The sequence below is a fragment of the Ovis canadensis genome, chromosome 1, assembly GCF_042477335.2.
Source record: "Ovis canadensis isolate MfBH-ARS-UI-01 breed Bighorn chromosome 1, ARS-UI_OviCan_v2, whole genome shotgun sequence".
Lineage (NCBI taxonomy): Eukaryota > Metazoa > Chordata > Mammalia > Artiodactyla > Bovidae > Ovis > Ovis canadensis.
The window spans coordinates 30,474,566-30,496,791 of record NC_091245.1 but is presented as its reverse complement, the minus strand read 5'-3'; the positions used below and the strand labels follow the sequence as shown (position 1 = coordinate 30,496,791).

Genomic DNA, 22,226 nt, shown 5'->3' with positions numbered 1-22,226 from the left:
AGATACCCTGGAGAAGGGAATGGCCACCCACTCCAGTATTCTTGGGGCTTCCCTGGTGGCTCAGATGGTAAAGAATCTACCTGCAATGCAGGAGTCCGAGTTTAGATCCCTGGGTCAGGAAGACCCCTGGGAGAAGGGAATGACTACCCACTCCAGTATTCTTATATGGAGAATTTCATGGACAGAGAAGCCTGGCAGGCTACAGTCCATGGGGTTGCAAAGTCAGACACAATTGAGCAACACTTTGACTTACCGTCACCAGAGATCATATTGCCAACACCTGCTGGATTTTTGAAAAAGCAAGAGAGTTCAAGAAAAACATCTATTCCTGCTCTATGCCAAAGCCTTTGACTCTGTGGATCACAATAAACTGTGGAAAATTCTTCAAGAGATGGGAATATCAGACCACCTGACCTGCCTCCTGAGAAATCTGTATAGGTCAGGAAGCAACAGTTAGAACTGGACATGAAACAACAGACTGGTTCCAAATAGGAAAAGGAGTACATCAAGGCTGTATATTGTCACCTGCTTATTTAACTTATATGTAGAGTACATCATGAGAAAGGCTGGGCTGGATGAAGCACAAGCTGGAATCAAGATTGCCAGAAGAAATCTCAATAACCTCAAATATGCAGATGACACCACCCTTATAACAGAAAGCGAAGAAGAACTAAAGAGCCTCTTGATGAAAGTGAAAGAGGAGAGTGAAAAAGTTGGCTTAAAGCTCAACATTCAGAAAACGAAGATCATGGCATCCAATCCCATCACTTCATGGCAAATAGATGGGGAAACTGTGGAAACAGTGGCTGACTTTATTCTTCTGGGCTCCAAAGTCACTGCAGATGGTGATTGCAGCCATGAAACTAAAAGACCCTTACTCCTTGGAAGAAAAGTTATGACCAACCTAGACAGCATATTCAAGAGCAGAGACATTACTTTACCAACAAGGTCCATCTAGTCAAGGTTATGGTTTTTCCAGTAGTCATGTATGGATGTGAGAGTTGGACTGTGAAGAAAGCTGAGCACCGAAGAATTGATGCTTTTGAACTGTGGTGTTGGAGAAGACTCTTGAGAGTCCTTTGGACTGCAAGGAGATCCAACCAGTCCATCCTAAAGGAGATCAATCCTGGGTGTTCATTGGAAGGACTGATGTTGAAGCTGAAACTCCAATACTTTGGCCACCTGATGTGAAGAGCTGACTCATTGGAAAAGACCCTGACGCTGGGAAAGATTGAGGGCAGGAGAAGGGGATGACAGAGGATGAGATGGTTGGATGGCATCACTGACTCAATGGACATGCGTTTGGGTGGGCTCTGGGAGTTGGTGATGGACAGGAAGGCCTGGCATGCTGCGGTTCACAGAGTCACAAAGAGTCAGACATGACTGAGTGACTGAACTGCACTGAACATTCATACACATGCATAGAAACTATCTAGAAAGCTATGTAATAAAGTATTAATGGTGGGTATCTCTGCAAGGTGGAATTATAAGCGGGTTTCTTTCCCAAAGAAATTGTTCTACAATTATGTTTTCACATGACAAAAAAGCAGTTACTGTTTTTGTTATAAGAAAAAAAGAAATTCATTTGTTTTCTTAGAGAGAAGGCTGTGCATCAATTTTTAAGTCATTTAACCTCTTGACTCTCTCCTCCAGCTGGGCCTGGCTGTACACCTGTCATCGTGAACTTCCAGAACTGAAATCTAAACCCTGGGAGTAGTGAGTGGTGTCAGATTTGTCCCAAACTGCAACATTTGGGATTCCATTCCTGAGCCAAGGGCAGAAGCTCTGACGCTGGGAAGATGCTCAACATTCTGACTTTCTGGTCCATCTGGTACTGACTACTGCCCAGGCAGTGTGAATCCTGGGGTCAAGGAAGAGACAAACCATCAGTGTCCCTCTGTGTATCTCCCACTTCACCTAGGAGACTGGGCAGGCTGCTGTGGTCCAAAACTCCACTGACTTCAGATACAACAAATGCCTGGGCCAGCAGCTTAACCATTTTTGCATTGAGGATCATCAAAACATCTTGAACTCTTTCTCTAGTATTTTGAGTTTGTCAAAACTCTCAGTCATGCTTGGCTGATTAATTCTAAATCCATGCAGCTTAAAAAGAAGCAGGGAAAGAGCAAATGGGATCCTTATGGTTTTCATTCATTCACACCTAATTCAGCCAGATGTGGGAGAATGGGGGGAGGGGCGCCAGATGCCCGGGGTTCGGTCATGGAGTATTCTATCAAGGCAAGAGGCTGACAGGGACCCCAGGGGCCAACAGGGAGCCAGAAAGCCTGGTTTCTTGTCCAGTCTTTTCTAAGTGCCTCCTCTCGTGCCAGGCCTTGTGCTGGATGCTGCAGACACAAGGTGCGTCAGGCACATTTCCTACTCTCCAAGGATTCAAAGTTCGATGTCAGGGATGAATATATAAGGAGCTAATTCCCTTAAAGGGTGTCAGAGATACACAGGGTATAGTGGGACTTCAAGAGGCAGTCTATTCTTCCCAGAGTTTAAAGAAAGGCTTCAGAGAGTATAATAAGGCTAAATTGTTGTTTAGTCACTAAGTCATGTCATATCCAACTCTTTGCAACCCCACCAGGCTCCCCTGTAGCCCACCAGGCTTCTCTGTCCATGGGATTTCCCAGGCAAGACTACTGGAGTGGCTAAGCATTTCTTTCTCCAGGGGATCTTCCCGACCCAGGGATCGAACCCACATCTCTTGCATTGGCAGGCAGTTCTTTACCACTGAGCCACCAGGGAAGCCCCACTAATGTTAATGCTCACCCTGTATTGAGTACTTGTCGTGTGTATTAGTTTCCCAGGGTTGTCTTCACAGACTGCCACTAACTGGGTAACTTAAAACAACAGAGAAGTATTCTTGCAAGTTCAAGATTCTGGATATCAAGGTGTCAGCTGAGCTGGCTCCTCCTGAAGGGTCTAAGGAGAATCTGTTCCACACCTCTCTTCTAGCTTCGGGTGGCTCCAAGCAACCTGGGTGTTTCTTAGCTTCTAACTGCTTCACTCCTGACTATTGCCTCCTTCATCACACAGCTATCTGCTCTGTTCTGTGTGTCTTTTGCTTCTATAAGATGCCAGTCTTCAGATCTAGAACATACCTTCAATCTGATATGATTTCATCTCAAAAGTCTTATTTCCAAATACACTGACATTCACAGTGCAGGGAAGTTAGGGCTTAAACGGCTTTTGGAGAACAGTTATACTACACCACATTGCAGCCCCTTACGTACATTATATGATTTAATTCTCACAACAGCCCTGTGAGACAGGTACTGTCATTAGTTCTGTTTTATAGATGAGGAAAGGAACATTCAAAGGTAAAGAACTGGGCATTCAGTAAACATGCTAAGTGAAACAAAAATTTGTTCAATCGGCCAACCATATGACATGCCCCCGCATACACAGCTGACCTGCTGCAGGGAGGGTGTATGACACACACTGAGCTCCCTGTGTATAAAGATCAGAGGTTTAATCTGTGTTTTGGGGGTGACAGCATACTAATAAAACAATAAGGCATTCCTGTAAAAAAAAAAAAACACACACACACATAACCAGTAAGACAAAAAGCATGGTTTGAACACAAGTCTGACAGATCCAAAGCCCTATCCTTAGTCAATGTGTTACTCTCTTAAGTTGAATCTTGAATGGTGGCTAGTTGTTTATCAGGGAAATGACAAAGTACCTGGGAGTTACTCTTTTCAAGGAGACAGAGCAGCTAGGGGGAACCAACAACCTCAGGCTTCCAAAAGCAGGGCCAGAAACATGTGAGGTAATGAAGAAACATACAGCCTGAGCTCAGAGTCCAATGTGAGCCCCTCTGGTCCAGTACACAGCTAAGTGGAGAGGCTTGCCAGGTCAGTGTGGCACTCTGGGCCAGGCCAGGTGCCTGGATGCAAGTGATAATGAAGTTCCTTCAGCCTGGGTGTTTCTGACAGTGTTTTCTCCCAAAGCCACGGCTGCTGTGGACTCTGCGCATGGTGACCTCCATCTTTACTCAGAGCCAGGACAATGGACCTCAGGTGTACAGAGCATAACATCCTCATGGGTTCCCTTCTCCCTGCCCTCACTGCCCTCCTCCTTCCTTTATCTAGGCTTCTTGGAGAGCTTTTTACCAGCTCTCGCTTACAGGAAGCAGGGGCAGCACCAAGGAGAGGCACTGCTTCCGAAGCTCTTGGTTCTCATTCTAATTGAAGCCCATGCTTGGTCGTCCTATAGTGGACCCTGTTATCCACAGTGTGGCAGCCCAGTGGGCTCCTGCTCTGCACTGGCCACATCTTCCGTATCTAAACAATCCAGCTTCTTCCACTGACTACTGGGCTCCTCTTGTGCTTGGCTGGCAGAACCAATCATGCGAAGAAGCATAAATCGCCTACTCCCATCAGGGGTTAGTATCTCCCATTTCATTGCAGACAATGTGCTTGTGACTCTGCATAAGGTAAATTCAGGTGCTGAATCACCTGTCCCTGTGTCTTCCTTTCCTTCTACCCCACGCCCCAAGAGTGCCCTACGTTCTTGATGCAATGAACCAACTTTGCTTTATTTTCTAGACAGGACATACCCAGGCATTCCTCTGGGCCTTTGCTTTTGCGATTTCTTCTGCCAGGAACACCTTGCTTCACCTTCAATCTCCTCTGGTCCTCTAAGACCGAGCTGAAATGTCTTCTCTCTGCAAATCTCTCCTAGTTTTCCCAAAGTGACTCACCCAGGTTCTGGGTTTTACGTCTTCCTTCTCATGTAAAGCACTTGCATCACATCTGTTTCCATTCTCTTCTCCCACAGATAGACTCAGTCCATTTCTATTTTCCCAGAAGACAGCAGAGTGACTGGCACATGGTTCATGCTCGGTACAAGTTTATGGTATGGGTGAACAGGCAGGAGGGAGTTAAATGTCATTTCACTCCAAGAGTTTGGACACCGGCAGAGCAGATGGAAACCATTTAGGAAATGCAGCTCTTCCTCTCCAGCCCCACCCTCTCCAGCCTGGGCTCCACCTCCCCAGGGTCTCACCTGAGCTTGAAACACCAACAAGGGCAGTGCCCACTTTAAAGCAGGTGCTGTGGCCTCTCTCCTAGAAGCATGTTCTGTGAGCTCTTCTGCATGCTTCCCACTGTTGATCTCATTTCCAGCGTGGCCTGCCTCTAGGCTCATGACAGCCATTTAACTCCTGAATATCCGAGGCTGCTATCCCTCCAATAGAGATGGAAAATGGGGTGTTCACTTATCATCAGCCAACATCAGGGGGCGCTGGACTGGACTGGGCACAGAGATGAATGAGACTCGAGCTCTAGCTTTGCGGAGCCCTCCTTCAGGAGGGGTTGACAGCCTAGCGAACAAATATACATAACGCAGTGTGGTTCACAGTGAAAAAGAAGAACCACCAGGTCAGGGAGCAGGGATAGGAAGGTGTATGTGGGAGAAACAAAGGAGAGAATGGGCATCAGGCTTGAAGTGTTCAAGGAAGGCTTCTTGGCAGAGGCAATATTTAAGCTACAATTTTAACCACGTGCAAACACAGGACCTTAAATAATTTTAGATCCAGACCCTTGGGGTGTCTAGAGAGTCCCCAAGGCAGTGTTAGGAATGGAAATATGAGGCTGTCATCTACCAACCCTGGAGCCTGCCATCTCTACAGGTAGGGGAGACCCATGGCCTGAAACTCTTCAACAGTTGCATGGGCTCATCTGTCCCTGCCAGTGGAGTCCCTCAGGCCCCACAGCACAGAGCCTCAGGATTCAGAGCTCGCTAGTTCCTGGTCAGAGTTCTCACTTTTAGTCTCTAAAAGGTCTTACCTTTCATCTGACCGAGGCCTTGTAAAATATGCTATGTGTTTTAGACTCAACATAGGCAGGGGAGTCAACTCACTGGGTCTAATTCATTGCTGGGTGTGTGACCTTGGGCAAACCACTGAACCTCGCTCAGTTTCATGCTCTGTTAAAGAAAGGCAATAACTAAAATATCTCCCTTATGGTTGTTGAGGGGATGAAATGGAATATAGGGTGGAAACCTGGTCTTCCATGCCTCTTTGCTCCCTTGATCACATCGTGCTCTTTTCTGCCCTTTTATCTGTTTCCCTCGGCAGGAAGGTTCTACCTCAGTTTAGTTGTTTAGCCCCTCCTGTCTTCTAGGACCATCTTGAGGTCACTCCTCAGGACAGCTTTCTTGACACCTCAGACCCAAGTACCTCGTATCACAAAGGCTCATAGTCACTGGAATTTCTTTTACACCAGACTCAATGACCTTGAACATCAAGCAGGTCACGACATCTTTGCCAGCCAAGTGTAAGATCAAGGACATTGATCTCTCTTGTTCAATGCTGTATCTCCAACTAACTCACAGGGTCTGGCACACAGCAGGTACTCAGTAAACATCTACTGAATGAACGCATAGGTAAGTAAATGAGAACTCGGCGATGATGGATATTACTAATGATACTATAACCTCAGCCCACCACTTACTACCTATACGACTTAGTTGCATCACCTGTAAAATAAGAGTGAATATCCAGAATGACCCTGCAAAATAGCTATTGACTTAACGCAGATTAAATCCTTATCTCATAGTGTTAAAAATGGAGTTGATTTGGTGAACCAAACCAAGACGTAACTTACAGTATTGGTTCTCCCAGAAATAGAACCTCAGTCAATCAGAAATTACCTGACCAGCCCTAAGTAGGTAATCTGCCTGATATACCCCTGCCAGGTATAACTTCCTTGTTCCTGCTCCCTTCTGCCTGTAAGTCTTTCGTTTCATACAACTCTTGGAGCTCATTTCCATCTGCCAGATTGGATGCTGTCTGGTTCAAAATGATTTTTGCTTAAATAAACTCAAAAGTTTTAACATGCCTCAGTTTATATTTAAACAGGAGGGAATCACCACCTGACAGTGACTCTTCTCATCATAAGGGCAAAGGGGAACTAGGGCCTCTTTTTCAGAACCCAAAAGGATCCTTTCCCCCTGTTTCCAAAGGTCAGAAGAATGCCGTGATCCTCACCCCCATATAACCTAGCACTCTCCAGGAGAGCTTGAAAGGAAAAAGATGCCCGAGGCCATGCCCGGTCTGCTGCCTTGACAACCGAGGCTGCCTCAGCGTGGGGGCTACTGCAAATCTGCACGCTCCTGCTCCCGACCAGAGCAGAGAGGCAGACAGGGGATCGTTGCCAATGGCTTCGTGCAGATTCATCATTTCAAATCCTCGTTCTTAACATGTGTTTTCGATCGCACGCAAAACACGGCTTTCTGGTTTCCATTACCTTTGTTTCATTTTAGAATATAATGTTTTTTATAGCCTTGGGAAGGGAGGGAGTTGTAAGCAAGCCAGTAAGAGTGTGAGTATATGCTTTTTATGTTTCCATCAGAAGAAAGAGGGATGAGAGAGCCAAGAAACCAGCGATGGCAGGCTTGCCTCTGACTCCTTCAAGTCAATCACTGATTCCCCAGACATTTATTGAGCACCTACTCTGTGCACACAGAGAGAGAGGATAAAAAGATGACCCCTATGTGGTCCCTGCAGTCTAGTAATTTGCAACTGAATGAAGCAAACTGGCTCACAGCACCACAATAGGAGACAGATTTTTCTTCTGGAAGGGAAGGGGAGGAAGTGGAGAGGGAGGAGAGGAAGGGGAAAAAAGAAAAAAAAGAATGAAGGAAGGGAGAGGTAGGAAGGGGAGGAGAGAAGAAAGGATGAAGGCAGAGTGCAATCGGGGAAGGAAAGAAACTAACATGTATTTATGACTTCCTGTGTTCCAGGCACTGGGCTAAGAACCTTACGTCTTGTATTCTATTTACTCCTCATAACAGCCTTCTAAGGTAAGTTCATTTACCATTTTACAGACGAGAAAACAAGAGACTGAGGTGATGCCCAAGGTTTCATAGCTGGTAGAACAATCTGAAGGTGTTTCACAGGCTCTGGAGCTGGTGGTGCCAACCCAGCTCTGCTGTACAGACTGGAGCCTCCTTGAGTGCACGAGGCACCCACAGCCTGAGAACCTCTGGCTCCTTGAAGTTCTCCCAGAAACACAGAAGGTTAGAATCGATGGAACTTAGATATCCCCCTGGAGGAGAAGCCGAGATCCAGAAACAGGTGGTGGTCACTTGCCTGGGGTCCTGTGGAAGGTTCATAGAAGATCTGGGGTCTGGCCCTTCCCACCAGAGCCCACGGGGAAGTCAGCAATGCCAACAGCCATGGCATTTAATTGTTTCCAGACCATGGAAGATTGCAGTCCACCCTCCTCGCTCTGTCCCATTCTGGCTCAATCATTCCCAGGTCTGCTGAGCAGAAAGGTTTGTTTTGGCAGAAAGCTGGGTGCTGTCCAGCTCGATAATCACCCGTGTTAACACACCATTATGTGTGTCGTTAACAGACTTGGCAACTGGGATTTCACTTTTTTTTCATTTTCTTTTTATTTTCAAAAAATAAAAAAATAAAATGCAACCCCCATGTGTGAATCAGAAGGACCAGTCACACAGGTGCATGTTGACTCTGCCTGGAAAAGGAAGCTTTTCCAAAAGCAGGTCTTTCTGCCTAGGACAGAGATTACAGCTTTGCTTTTGAAGGAGGCATTGTCTATCATCAGGAGTGGGATTTGCCACTCAGAGCCGGGGCCCTCACGTCTAGTCTTTCCTCCCATGCCTTACCATCACCTCTATACCAGCCTAGCTGATAGAATGGAAAAGGTAAGGGCTATGAGCTCAGACAGACTTGAGATTACAGACTGGCTTCATCACCTGTGGCTTGTGAGAACTTAATTAAGATTTAACCTCTCTGAACTTCAGTTTCCCCATCTAGAAAATGGAGTAACAATAAGATATCATATATCGTCCTTCCCTCCATTTATGTCATGCTCAGAAACTTACTGATTTTTAAAAAGAAAGAAAAACATTTAAAAATAATATTGTACTCCTATGATTTGGCAGGCCTTGTTCTAAGTACTTCGAATAGAAAGATAAATCAGATACAGATCTTGCCTTCCAAAAGTTTACAAAAGGCTCACAGGGGAGCTAAAGAAATTTAATCATTATTCCACAAATACACACTAAGCCAATGTTAAGCCATTTCCAATGCTAACACCCTGGTCCAAATCACATGTTCACTCGCCTTGACCCTGCAGTCGCCCAACCAGCCTCGGGTTTCCTCGCTTGCTCCTTTACAGTCTGTTCTCAGCAGAGCCGCCAGCATGAGCCCTTAAAACACCAGTAAGATCATGTCACTCTGCTGTTCACAACCTCTCAATGGCTTCCTTAAATTCAGGGGGAAAACAACTTAAGTACTTAGACTGACCTAGAATGTCCTACGGATCTAGGCCCCTCACGTCTCACTGCCCACCTCGTTCACTCTGCCTCTGCCCCACCGGTCTGTCTGCTTGCTATTCACTGAGCACTCCTAGAAGCTCCCACGTCCAGTTCTTCATTCTTCCCAGAGATCGGAGGTCCCCTAGGTATCTGCACCTTCCATCACTTCACTCAGGCTGCTGCTCAAATGTCACCTCATCAGAGAGACGCTTGATTCACACGAGCATCCACGTGCCTGCCTTGTCCTTACTCTGTTTTACTTTCCTCCATAGACTCATCACTTCCTGAATGATAGTGTTTATCAATTTATTTGTTTTCTGCCCTTCTCATCAGAATATAAACTCACAAAGGGCAGAGATTTTGGAGCAGCACCCTTCTCATACTATGACCTTGATAAACATCTATTGGGTAGACAAATGATACAAAGCAAAACATACTATCTGGCAGACAACTGCACTAGGCAGTAGTGAGACCAAATGGACAGACAGAGGCCACCTCTCCTAGTCTGTGTGGGGAGGGAGACAGAGGGAGCTCCACGGGGCTTCTGAGGAGGTACTTGACCCAGCTGTGGAAGGTCAGAATCAGGGAATTCTTTCAGAAGGAAAATATTTCTAAACCCGGCCTTAAAGAATGAGTTAGGGTACAGAGAAAGACAGGAAAGTTGGGGATAGCGGAAGGGTATTTCAGATAGAGGAGACAAAGTGAGAAAAGGAATACAGGAAAGAAACCGGTTGGCATGTTTTGAGATGCCAACACAAAGATTTCAGTTTTGCAGAAGCTATACGTGTGTGTGTGCGTGTGCGTGTGCGTGTGCGTGTGTGTGTGTGTGTGTGTGTGTGTTGGAGGTGGTGTAGAATAAAAAGAGATGGAACTGGAGATATAGAAAGGAATGGTTCATGGAAGGATGTCTATGTCAGTTGAGGATATGTGATCTTATCTTACAGGCTAGGGAAAGCCATTGAAGAAGAGTGTCAGGGTCAGATTTGGGTTTTAGAAAGATCTTCTGACCAGAGGATGGAAGACAGAATCAGGGGATCTCAGGGTGAGAATCACGGAGGTGAGTTAGCTAGAATTAAAAAATTGTTTTGCTTTCTGTAACTCCAGCTATCATCTAAAGAGGACAGATCCTACTAAATGGGAACAAGATCTTATTTCAGCTAAGCCTTTCTATGATTTTGGCTATATAGTTTTGCAGACAAGATCTGGGGAGAGCTAAATTCTCCATATCATATGAGGAAAGAATTTGGAATTTCCCCAGAAGATCTCAATGGGAAAAAATAGGAGCAAAGGAAAGAGGAACCAGTAAGACAATGTGATGCTAACTACTGAGCAGAGTAAATTTTCAATAGAAAAACCCAGTAGCAATGGAGTGTTTTAAAAACAGGAGCATGTAATTTGTGGTTTTAAGTTGCTTGCTAATTAATGAGGGTACTAGTATAAATATGCCTGCCATCAGTGAAATAAAACAAACAAAATGGACAAAGCACAGAAGGCAACAGCTTTCTGGCACTGGACAAAAGGCAGCACAACGCCAGGATGCCAGCAAGGAGGGGAGTTAACAGGGTTAGCCCTAAAATTGCCCCAGCTCTCTGTCTGAGGAGGATTCCCCCACTGCAGAGCAGAGAGCCAGCGTGTGCACACAACATGATAGTTCTAATGAGCTGAGGAGGTCGAAATCAGAGCTCAGAATAGCTGCAACAGCTGGAACTGTGAGGGAAAGCTCAGAGAGAAGTGAACTGCACAGACAGGAGTCTTCAGGACTAGGCTATACTCAGAGACAGAGTAGCCACAACAGAGCGGAGAACAAAACAGATACTGAAAGTTAAGCAAAGCATGGCACCCCACTCCAGTACTCTTGCCTGGAAAATCCCATGGACGGAGGAGCCTGGTGGGCTGCAGTCCATGGGGTCGCGAAGAGTCGGACACGACTGAGCGACTTCACTTTGACTTTCCACCTTCATGCACTGGAGAAGGAAATGGCAACCCACTTCAGTATTCTTGCCTAGAGAATCCCAGGGATGGGGGAGCCTGGTGGGCTGCCATCTATGGGGTCGCACAGAGTCGGACACGACTGAAGTGACTTAGCAGCAGCAGCAGCAGAGAACAGTTAAGCCATAGGAGAGAAATCTTGTTCACACCCAGGTCTCCAGCTGAGACATGAAGGTGATGACAACGTAAGAGTCAGGACCACACCCTAGAGTCAAGCATACTCTTGATAAACACTGGCCATTAGAACTTCTGCAATGATGTTAATGTTACTTGACTGGTCCAAAATGATAACCATGAGCTGCAGGCAGTTATGAAGCACTCAAAATATGACTAGTACAACTAAGGAAATGAGTTTGTAATTTATTTCATTTCACTTAATATAAATTTAAACAGCTACATGTGGCTGTCATATTTTACAGAACAGCTTTGGTCCCACCAAAATAAAAAGCCCTAAATCCAAGCCCTCACAATATCCACAATAGACAAAGATTTGGCGGTTGGCCCCATCAAGTTAGAGTTGCTTGAGAAAGATGGGCTTTCCACAGATTCTCCATATCAAAACCTAGAGTCAAGGTGACACTTCTGCTGCTAAGTCGCTTCAGTCATATCTAACTCTGTGTGACCCCATAGACGGCAGCCCACCAGGCTCATCCGTCCGTGGGATTTTCCAGGCAAGAGGACTGGAGTGGGGTGCCATTGACAGTCAAGGTGATGAGCCAGTCTAAATAGATTTATTTTGACAAGCCAAAGAGGCATATTGTTAGCTTTAGAGCAACCACTAAGAAGCAATAAGAAGTATTGATGAGAAGCCAAACAGAGGAAATAATATGGAATTCCAAAAATATGTATAATTAGGAAAGGAAAGGATCATTAGAGAAACAATCCCCAAAAATCAAACAAATGAAAACAAATAGCAAAATGACAATCTTAAACCTAAACCTATTTATAATCTTACTAAATGTAAAATTTCCCAATTTAAAAAAAAAAACAGAATAACAGACTAGATTAAAAAGCAAGATTCAAGAATATTCTCTCTATAAGTGATGCACTTTAAATTTCAAAGCACAAATATGTTGAAAGTATATAGATGAAAAACAGATATTATGAGTTATGGGCTGAATTGTATCCTCCCCCACAAATATATGTTTCCCTGGTAGCTCAGATGGTAAAGAATCTGCCTGCAACGAAGGAGACCTAACTTCTATCCCTGGGTTGGGAAGGTCCCTTGGAGAAGGAAATGGCTACCCACTCCAATACTCTTGCCTGGAGAATTCCATGAACATAGGAGCCTGGAGAGCTACAGTCTACGGGGTCACAAAGAGTCGGACACGACTGAGTGACTATCACACGTACACACACACCACAAATATACATGTTTAAGCCCTAATGCCCAATGTGACTGTCTTTGGAGATAGCAATTTTAGGGGCACTGAGGTGGCTATTAAGGCTAAATAAGGTCCTAATCCAATAGGACTGGTATCTCTGTTTTCACCTTTTTTATCCTTTTCTTATGCGGAAAGGAACTATTGATACTTAATCAAGGGGCAGCATGGACGCAGCGCGGGCCATGTAGGACACGGTCCCGCTCCCAACCAGTGTCTTCCAGGTTGCAGAAAGATTGCAGAAAGGGATATGTGCACTGTGCCCCACAGACCTCAAGTGTCGTGTCCTGCACTTAGCAGTCAGAGAATACGGCTGCTCATGAAAACTGTTTGCTGTATTCCTTGGCACTTGTGGAAAGTGAGGACCATGACCCGTATAATAATGATAGAAATTTTGATGCAGAATCAGTAAAGAAATCAAGAGAGGAAGGAAGTTGAAATGCATGCTTTGTAAGAAAGCAGGAGCCACGGTGGGATGTGACTTAAAATCCTGTTTCAAGAATTACCATTTTTCTGTGCCAAGAATGACCACACAGTTCTACAAGCTGATGGACTTAAAGGAATGTATAGTGTTTTGCCAACAACATGCTGACCCTCAAAATGATCCACCATCAGTAAAGCCTTTGTCTGGCGTCTTCCATTCTCACTACAGTGAGCGGACCAAACCAAGACAAGCCTACTTTTCAGGAGTGAAAACGAAAAGAGGAAGGAGAAATCCTCTCTCAACAGGCAATCCTGGCAACAGGCAATCCCACCTCAAAGAATGGCCCTGAAGAAGGACATGGACGGCAGACACGCAGGCGCAACTGTGAACGCTGCTTTTCTTAAGAAATGTAAAGAAGCAGGGCTTCTTGACGCTTTACTTGAAGAAATATTAGACAAACGTCATTTGATTCAGGAAAGACTCATGGATGAGACTACTTCAGAATCAGACTGTAAAGAAATCAGGACTCCACTTTTTGACTGGAGATTGTTTGAAGACACACTTGCAAATTTTCAAGCAGCAACTGAGAATCAAATTCGTCAATCTGAAGAGAGGTGGTGGCAGCTGATGGAAGAGATTGAGCTACTCCAGGACTTAAGCCTTGTACTCCCAGCATCCGTCAAGTTCCACTTCAGATTCTTCTCTGTCTTCTTAAGAAGGACCATTTCCTAAGCTAGGAATCAAGCATCGCTGCAAACAGGGTGACATCTGGAGAGTGGTCTGTGAGAGCCACACACCTTCAGCACCAGGGCCCTGGGTCTCCCTGCTCCTTGCCTGCTCTCCCCTGCTCTTGCTGAGGGGCATCTGACGCCTGCTTACTGCCCTCCCCTCCTTACTGTCATCTCACTTCTGCCCCTCCCCTGCTAGTGAAATGTTTCTTGAGTAGACTTCAGTAAATCAGACCACGCCTCCCATGGCTCTGAAAATCCTCTGGTGGCCTCCCCCTCCCCCACTCCAGTGAGCTAAGTGGTTGCTTGTCCTGCTGTGAGGTCGTCATCGAAATCTCCTCACACCTGCTCCACCCGAGAGTCCTTTCCCCTCACATCTCTTCTCCGTGTGAGCCACTGTATCGCACATCAAACCACTGCAGTATAAGCAGCCTGAGGGCAGAAACTCCCTTCCTGTGTTTTCCTCCCTGTCGAATTTCCAGCAGCTGGCATGTCCAGTAAATGTTAAATGCATAAACTGTTTTTATCTTTTCAGACAAGTTCCAGCCCATAATGCCTCTTTGATATGATAAATTTTAATATTATACATTACCAAAAAAAGAAATACTTAATCAGGGATTATAGCACATACGCAACCACTCTCGTAGTTGGAAAGGTTAGCTGACATAATAGAGGTCTTTTAAAATGGAAGCAACAATCTCATTGCCTTTCAGTACAAAACCCTCAGATGGGAAGATGAACATGGAGAGATGAGAGGTGTAAGAGGGAGTGCTGGAGTTTGGGGTGAGTCTTGGAAAAGTTTTCATTGTCAGAGCTCCCTGGGAGAGGCACAAAAAAGCTTCTTAAGAAAGGTAAAGATAAGAAAATTTTGTGGAATAAAAATCTGGTTAAAGTAAAAAAGAAAGGAATCAAGTGAGTGAAGGAGGGAGGGAAGAAGAAAAGAAAAAGGAAGAAACGCACATCACTGGCTTCCCATCTCAGAGAAAAAGCACAAGCTCTTGAATTGGCCAACCAGGCACCACGGAGTCACCAAGCCTGTGCTCCACTGGCAGCCCCACCCCCTCTGCTCGCCCCCCTGTAGACGCATGGCTCCTGGTTGGTCCTTGAGTCTAGCAGGCACATCCACATCATCAGGGCCTTTGCACTAGCTCTTCTCCCTGCTGCCAAGCCCCCCACCGCCAACCCCAAGCAGATGCTTCCTCCCTCACCTCTTTCATATTTGTGTGAAAAGTCACCCTTTCATCAGGCCTTACCTGACCCCCCTTCTCAATTTAAAATCCCACGTGCAAAACCTATGCCCTTCCATTTTTTATTTTTCTCCACAGCACTCACCATCTAACATAATATAAACATTACTTACATATTTTATTTATCTCCTGACTGCTCTGCAAGGATATAAATGTAAGAACATCAGATTTTGTCCATTATGTTCACTGCCATATCCTGATGCCTGGTATGTGCATAGCACATAGTAGGTGCTCAATATATATATACAATTCTCCCTCAGTATCCAGGGAATTGATTCCAGGACCAAAATCTGAGGATGCTCAAGTCCCTTATATTAATAAAGTGGAGTCATATTTATGCATAAGCTAGGAACCTCCTCTAGATCACTTATAGTAATCAATAAATCATCTCTAGATTGCTTATTACTTATTAGTGTACTTATTACTAGTACCTAACACAAGGCAATGTTGGTGGTATCCACAGATACAGAACCCATGGGTGTGGAGAGCCACTGATTTGTTGGGAAGAAGGAAGGAAGGGACATATGAAGCATTTTCCACAGTTCCAAGCAAATAGTAAGCCTCTAGGCTTCCCTGGTGGAGAAGGCGATGGCACCCCACTCCAGTACTCTTGCCTGGAAAATCGCATGGACGGAGGAGCCTGGTGGGCTGCAGTCCATGGGGTGGCGAAGATTCGGACATGACTGAGCGACTTCACTTTCACTTTTCACTTTCATGCATTGGAGAAGGAAATGGCAACCCACTCCAGTGTTCTTGCCTGGAGAGTCCCAGGGACGGAGGAGCCTGGTGGGCTGCCATCTCTGGGGTCACACAGAGTCAGACACGACTGAAGCAACTTAGCAGCAGCAGCAGCAGCAGCAAGCTTCTCTGGTAGCTCAGCTGGTAAAGAATCTGCCTGCATGCAGGAGACCCAGGTTCAATCCCTAGGTTGGGGAAAATCCCCAGAGAAGGAAATGGCAAACCACTCCAGTATTCTTGCCTAGAAAATCCCGTGGACAGAGGATCCTGACAAACTACAATCCATGAGATCGCAGGAGTCAGATACAACTTAGCAACTAAACCAGTACCAAGCCTTTAGTAAAGGATAATTATTATTACTGGATCTAGGAAATGAAGCCTAGAAAAAACAAAAGCCTTGACCAAGGGCCATGGAAAGTTTTTGATGAGACCAGTGCAAAGCTCCAGGTCCCCTGACTTGTAGCATATGCATATATGCGTGCGAAACCACTTCAGTGTACCACTCCTTGTGACCCTATGGATTGTAGCCTGCCAGACTCCTCTGTCCATGGGATTCTCCTGGCAAGAATACTGGAGTGGGTTGCCATGCCCTCCAGGGGATCTTCCCGTCCCAGGGATCAAACCCACGTCTCTTATATCTCCAGCATTGATAGACAGGTTCTTTACCACTAGCGCCACCTGGGAAGCCCCAACTTGTAGCACACAATTAAGGGAAAAAAGTAAAAGAAGAAAAAAAAGCTTTGACTTCCTGTTATGCACCTGGCACTTTCACATTTAATCTTTCTATTAGTTACCAGAGATGAAGGTATTATTTCAATTCCAGCTTTGAGAACACTGATGCTCAGAGAGGTCAACTTCCCAAGATCACACAGCAAGTGGTAGAATCAGGATTCATACCCAAGCCTATGATTGGAAGCCCAGTCCTTTCCTAATAATTCAGGAGAGAGGTGTGGTCAAAGTGCCAACAGCTTGAAATGAAATCCATCACTCACAGCCCAAATCCAAACCTCCCCTCATTTAGCCTCAGGCAGGTTTTCCTCGCAGCCTTGACCTTTAAGAGAAGTCTGCTGACACTTTGGCGTCTGCCTTTGAAAGTCAGCTGCCCGTTTCTCAGACTCCTAAATTGCCTGTAAGAAGTGTTTCATTATTCTGTCCAGGCGACATCAAGTACCTGGGCCATATTTCATGAAAAGTTCCCCTTCAGGCCAGGCCACAGGGCAGGTAGCATTTCTGTCTCCAGGAAACCCCTAAAATCCACCTTCTGGATAATTCCACTGGAGACAAATTAGAAATGAAAGCAGCTGCCTGCCCTCTTTCATGTTCCTGGGGGAGCCGGGTGGGTATGGGCAGCCAGGCACCAAAGAATTCTTTATTCTTCCGACACAGGGGAAATTGAGGGAAGAGAGTAAACACAGCACCTTCCACCCATACATCAGTCATGGGCACTGTGGCCAGGGGGCGGGAGGGACCCAAAAGGCGTCATTCCCAAGGCAGAAAGCTCACAATTAAGTCACTTGAACTAGAAACATATTTACTATATAAATGAACAATAATGTATACATATAGTTGATTTACTTTGCCATACAGTAGAAACTAACACAACATCATAAAGCAACTATATCCAATAAAAATTAATTTTAAAAATTGAACAATTTTTAAACTGTTTGAATTTAAATTTTTTGAATGAAGACAGCAACCATGTTTTGACAACAGTCAAGTTTGTCACTGGATTTTTCACTGTGATGCCAAATCTTTCTCCATTCCAACTACACGTCAAGTGAACACGGCTCTCCCCAAGGTTTATATGTTCTCATTTCTGTCCCCGAGGAAGTGCAAAAGCCAACACAGCCAGAGGTGAGGGGCGGAGGATGTGGGTGGTGCCCTGGGAAAGCTGGCAGCTGTGAAGGGGGTGGGAGATTCCCTTGCACTGAGGGCCTTCTCTCTGCCAGGTGCCCACGTTAGTTCATTAAACCCCCAGGACAACCCCAACAGGTGGGCATGGTTATTCCTATCCTAGAGTGAGGAAATGGGGGCTCAGAACAAGGACCTGCATTTCCCAAGAGCACTGGTTCTTAAACAAGGACGCGGGAACCCAAACTCAGCTCTGTGTGTTTCCACTCTGCTTGCTCCACCCTTTTTGCAAGGCCTCCCAGAAAACTGGGTGGGAAGCTATAAGCACCAAAAGGGTTCATCACTTCTAGATGAGGCACCATAGGAGTGCTTCCTGGAGGAGGAGGCGTTTTTTTAATTACGCTTGAGGCCAGTTGAGGTTTGGCCATATATCCCCTACACACACACACACACACACACACACACACATTCTGCATAGACCCAGGGTGGCCCTCAGCCACTGACCAGGCAGGAAGAACGTGTGTACACACTCGAAAGAGAGCTGTTGACTTAGTGCTGGCGACACTCCAGCCATGGAAGTGGGGGGTCCCAGCATACTTATTATTTCTTTTTCCACCAGCAGAAAACATCTGTCCTGTGAAAATTATATTCACTAAGAGACCACGGCATACCTGTCAGGAGCCCTGCAACCCTCCCCCAAGCCTCCCTGTCAGCAGAGGCTACAGCCTGTGCTCTGATGGAATTGACCATGGACCCCTAAAGGCTCTTGGCACCCTGAGCTGAGTGAAAGGAAAGAAGGTGTCCTTGGGCAGGAGCTTCCCTGAGGACCACTGACATGGAACTCGGGACTCTCATGAAGAGCATGTTATCTCCGCCTGAACCACCTCTTGGAGAAGGAGATTGTTACCCACTCCAATCTTCTGGCATGGAAAATCCCATGAACAGAAGAGCCTAGCAGGCTATGTCCACAGAGTCGAAAAGAGTCAGGCATGACTTAGCGACTAAAATCAGCAGCAGAACTGCCTCTGGATCTCACTCAATTGACACATGTGAGTCACCTAAATAGAATTCCTCTGCTGCTGCTGCTAAGTCGCTTCAGTCGTGTTCGACTCTGTGTGACCCCATAGACGGCAGCCCACCAGGCTCCCCCATCCCTGGGATTCTCCAAACAAGAACACTGGAGTGGGTTGCCATTTCCTTCTCCAATGCATGAAAATGAAAAGTGAAAGTGAAGTTGCTCAGTCATGTCCGACTTAGCAACCCCATGGACTGCAGCCCACCAGGCTCCTCTGTCCATGGGACTTTCCAGGCAAGAGTACTGGAGTCAGGTGCCATTGCCTTCTCCGTGTCTTATCTTTATAGAAGTAAGATAAACACCCGCCTTGCAGGGTGGTTGTGAGAAGCCAAGTTAGTCCTTAAAGCACTGAGGGTGGTGGGAGGACCAGCACATGTAAACAGCTGATGCCTATTAGTAATTCATACTGTGAATTAGGGCTATAGTAGAGTGACCCTAGATGCCTGGTGAGAGGCTGGGAGATCCTGGGGAGGGAAGGTCAAGGACCATAACCCAGAAGAGGTGGCATTTGATGTTACCAGGCACAAAGGCTATAACAGGAGGAACCCAGGGAAGGGGAGCAGACAGTGGGGAGAGATGAGTGACAGGTGGGAAGGAAAGGTAGATGGGCCCCCGATTGTGGACAGCATCTCAAAACAGGCTAAGGATTTAGACTTCGTCCAGTGGCAGTGGGGATCGATCAAGAGGTGGGGCTCGAAAGCAGGGTGTGGCCTGATTAGACTTAGAGGGGACTCTGGCAGTGAGAAGAAGATGGGCTAGAGGAACCGTCACAGCTGCAGGGGGGCCAGACTCACAGGACAACGAACAAGGTTGGATGGTGCAACGATAGATGAGGCCACTTGAAGGCTTCTCAAAGGTTCTTGCAGCTCCCTTCTGGCTTGACATTCCAGGATTGTGGGATTCCTCCAAGACCTCTATGTGGCTGCAGCTGGGCAGTACATACACTTCAGGGATCTCCTGCCAGTTGCTTGGAGCTGAGAAGGCAAAAAGCTGCACAGGGAGGTGGTCAGAAGCTCTGCCCTGGCTATGAGGTCTCCTCCCATCTCTCTTCTGAGAATCCAGGGAATGACAGAATCAGAGCCAGTTCTGGCCAGGGAACCGGAGGGGTTGGGGCCATCCTCTAAATCTAAAGGGATCAGCATACCCACAGGGATAGCTCTGTACCCCCAGGTTCCATCAGTCATCCCAGTGGCCTTCATCCCAGCTTCGTGCAGCTCTTTCTGCTGTAAACACTCTGCTGTTCCAAGAGATTTGTCATACTTGGAGAGCTATGCAACAAAGGCCACTGGGACCTGGGTGAGGGAGGTCCAAGGGGAGGATAAGGGAGTGGGGACAAGGCAGGCTGGGGACTGGGTGGGAAATGCTCTCTCTGCTAGAACCCCGCCCAAGGGGCTAAGCAGAAGGGAACTGCTGCTGACTGAGAGCTGATCCTGGCTGGGTGCTTTGCTGGTGTCCTCTGGGGCTTCCCAGGTAGCACCATGGTAAAAAATCTGCCTGCCAGTGCAGGAGACACAAAAGACGTGGGTTCAATTCCTGAGTCACAAAGATCCCCTAGAGAAGGAAATGGCAACCCACTCCAGTATTCTTGCCTGTAAAATCCCATGGACAGAGGAGCCTCACAGGTTACAGTCCATGGGGTTGCAAAGACCCAGATACAACTGAGCACACGCACACACACAATTCATCACCCCAACAACACAGCAAGACAGCTTTCGTTACTGTCTTTTTACCAAGATTAAAATTAGAACATCAAATTATTTGCCCAAATCTACACAGCTACTAACATTCAGACAAAGATCTGTGTAGTCAAAGCTATGGTTTTTAAAATAGTCATGTACAGATGTGAGAGTTGGACCATAAAGAAGGCTGAGCACTGAAGAATTGATGCTTTTGAATTGTGGCGCTGGAGAAGATGCTTGAGAGTCCTTGGACAGCAAGGAGATCAAACCAGTCAATTCTAAAGGAAATAAATCCTGAATATTCATTGGAAGGACTGATGCTGAAGTTGAAACTCCAGTATTTTGGTTATCTGATGCAAACAGCTGATTCATTGGAAAAATTCCTGATCCTGGGAAAGATTCAAAGCAAAAGAAGAAGAGAGTGGCAGAGAATGAGATAATTAGATAGCATCACTGACTCAAAGGACGTGAATCTGAGCAAATTCCAGGAGATAGTGAAGGACAGGGAAGTCTGGCATGTTGCAGCTCATGGGGTTTCAAAGAGTCAGACACAACTTAACGACTGAACAACAGCAAGAAGGCAGACACAGATTCAGGCCCAAGTTCATCATCCTCTGAAAAATATTCATTCATTCATTCTCCCAACAAAAGTGTATAGAGGCCCTACGATATGCCAGGTCCTGTACCAGACACCAGAGATACAAGTCAGACATATGTCCTGCCCTCTTTCGGGAGAGACCAACAATACCAACTTCATAAATGAGCAAGATAATTCCATATGGTGATAAATTGTAGCAGGGATTATCAAAATATAGCCCAGGGCCCCAATCTCACCTATGGTCTGTGTTTACATCGAACTGCAAGCTAAGAGTGGTTTTGAGATTTTTAAGGGCTATAAAGAAAGCAAAGAGGAACAGGAAACAGTGATGGCACATGCCCCATAAAGCCTAAAACATTCACTATATAGTCCTATGCAAAATTGCCAGCCCCTGGAAGAGAGAAAGCCTCGAGGGGCTACCTTGGCAGTGAGCAGGGAAGGCCTCTCTGTGATAGTGTCTTTGAACTGAGACCCAATGGCGGAAAAGAATCACCAGGTGAAGACACCCAGGGAGAGAGAACAGCAAGTGAATACAGAAGCCCTGGGGTAGAAAGAAGCTTATCGGGTTCAAGAAAGAGAAAGGGGGCCAATGTTGTTCAAGCACAGGAATTGAGAGGAGAAGGGGTACCAGGTAAGCTCATGGAGAGATTCTGGGAACAGATCCTGTAGGCCTTTCTGGCTCAAGACTGAGAGTGTCCTCTCCACTCAACCTTGCGTCTGGTGTGGCAAAGTCAAATACAAACCTAGCAGGTGTCAGGATGCTCAGGGCCCAATCTAGAGGCCCAAGCACAGTAATAAGAACCCAGGGACCATGAGTCGGACACATGGTAGCATCAGCTTCGAGGGGATGTGATCACCCAGTAGTCAGAGGGTACCAGGGAGATGATCCAGGCTGGACCAGGCTGCAGGAGCTTGGCAGGTTATCAGGACCCTTGTCAAACAAGCTGCCATCCAAAAAAGGCCTTGAACTCTAACAGGAAATAAAGGGATTAAAAATCAAGAGCCAAGGATGAGTGCTGATTTGCTGAGGGTGGTGCTGAAAACAGTGACTTCTCAAGCATTTGGCTACCCAGGCCTCAGCGCTGCACATCAAATGCTGGAACCTTGGCCGCATGGCTTATACTGGCCCCTCACACCCTCACTGCTCCCTCTTCTGGTCAGCAAGGTTCAGGAAACAGGAGTCGTCAATCTAGAGAGAGAATGGCAACAGTGGTTTCT

The 22,226-nt window shown here is 46.3% G+C and overlaps 1 protein-coding gene and 1 long non-coding RNA gene across 2 annotated transcripts in view; one reads left to right on the top strand and one right to left on the bottom strand.

Moving 5' to 3' along the window:
- LOC138441527 (uncharacterized) overlaps positions 1–22,226 on the bottom strand; it is a 162,401-nt gene that overhangs the window by 72,153 nt on the left and 68,022 nt on the right. The gene's annotated exons all lie outside the window — the stretch shown is intronic.
- On the top strand, positions 8,674–13,824 carry PHF11 (PHD finger protein 11). Its single transcript, XM_070289460.1, is given in 8 exon segments — positions 8,674–8,682; positions 12,860–12,963; positions 12,965–13,074; positions 13,077–13,175; positions 13,178–13,235; positions 13,237–13,271; positions 13,335–13,415; positions 13,418–13,824. Coding segments are annotated over 8 exon segments (903 nt in total).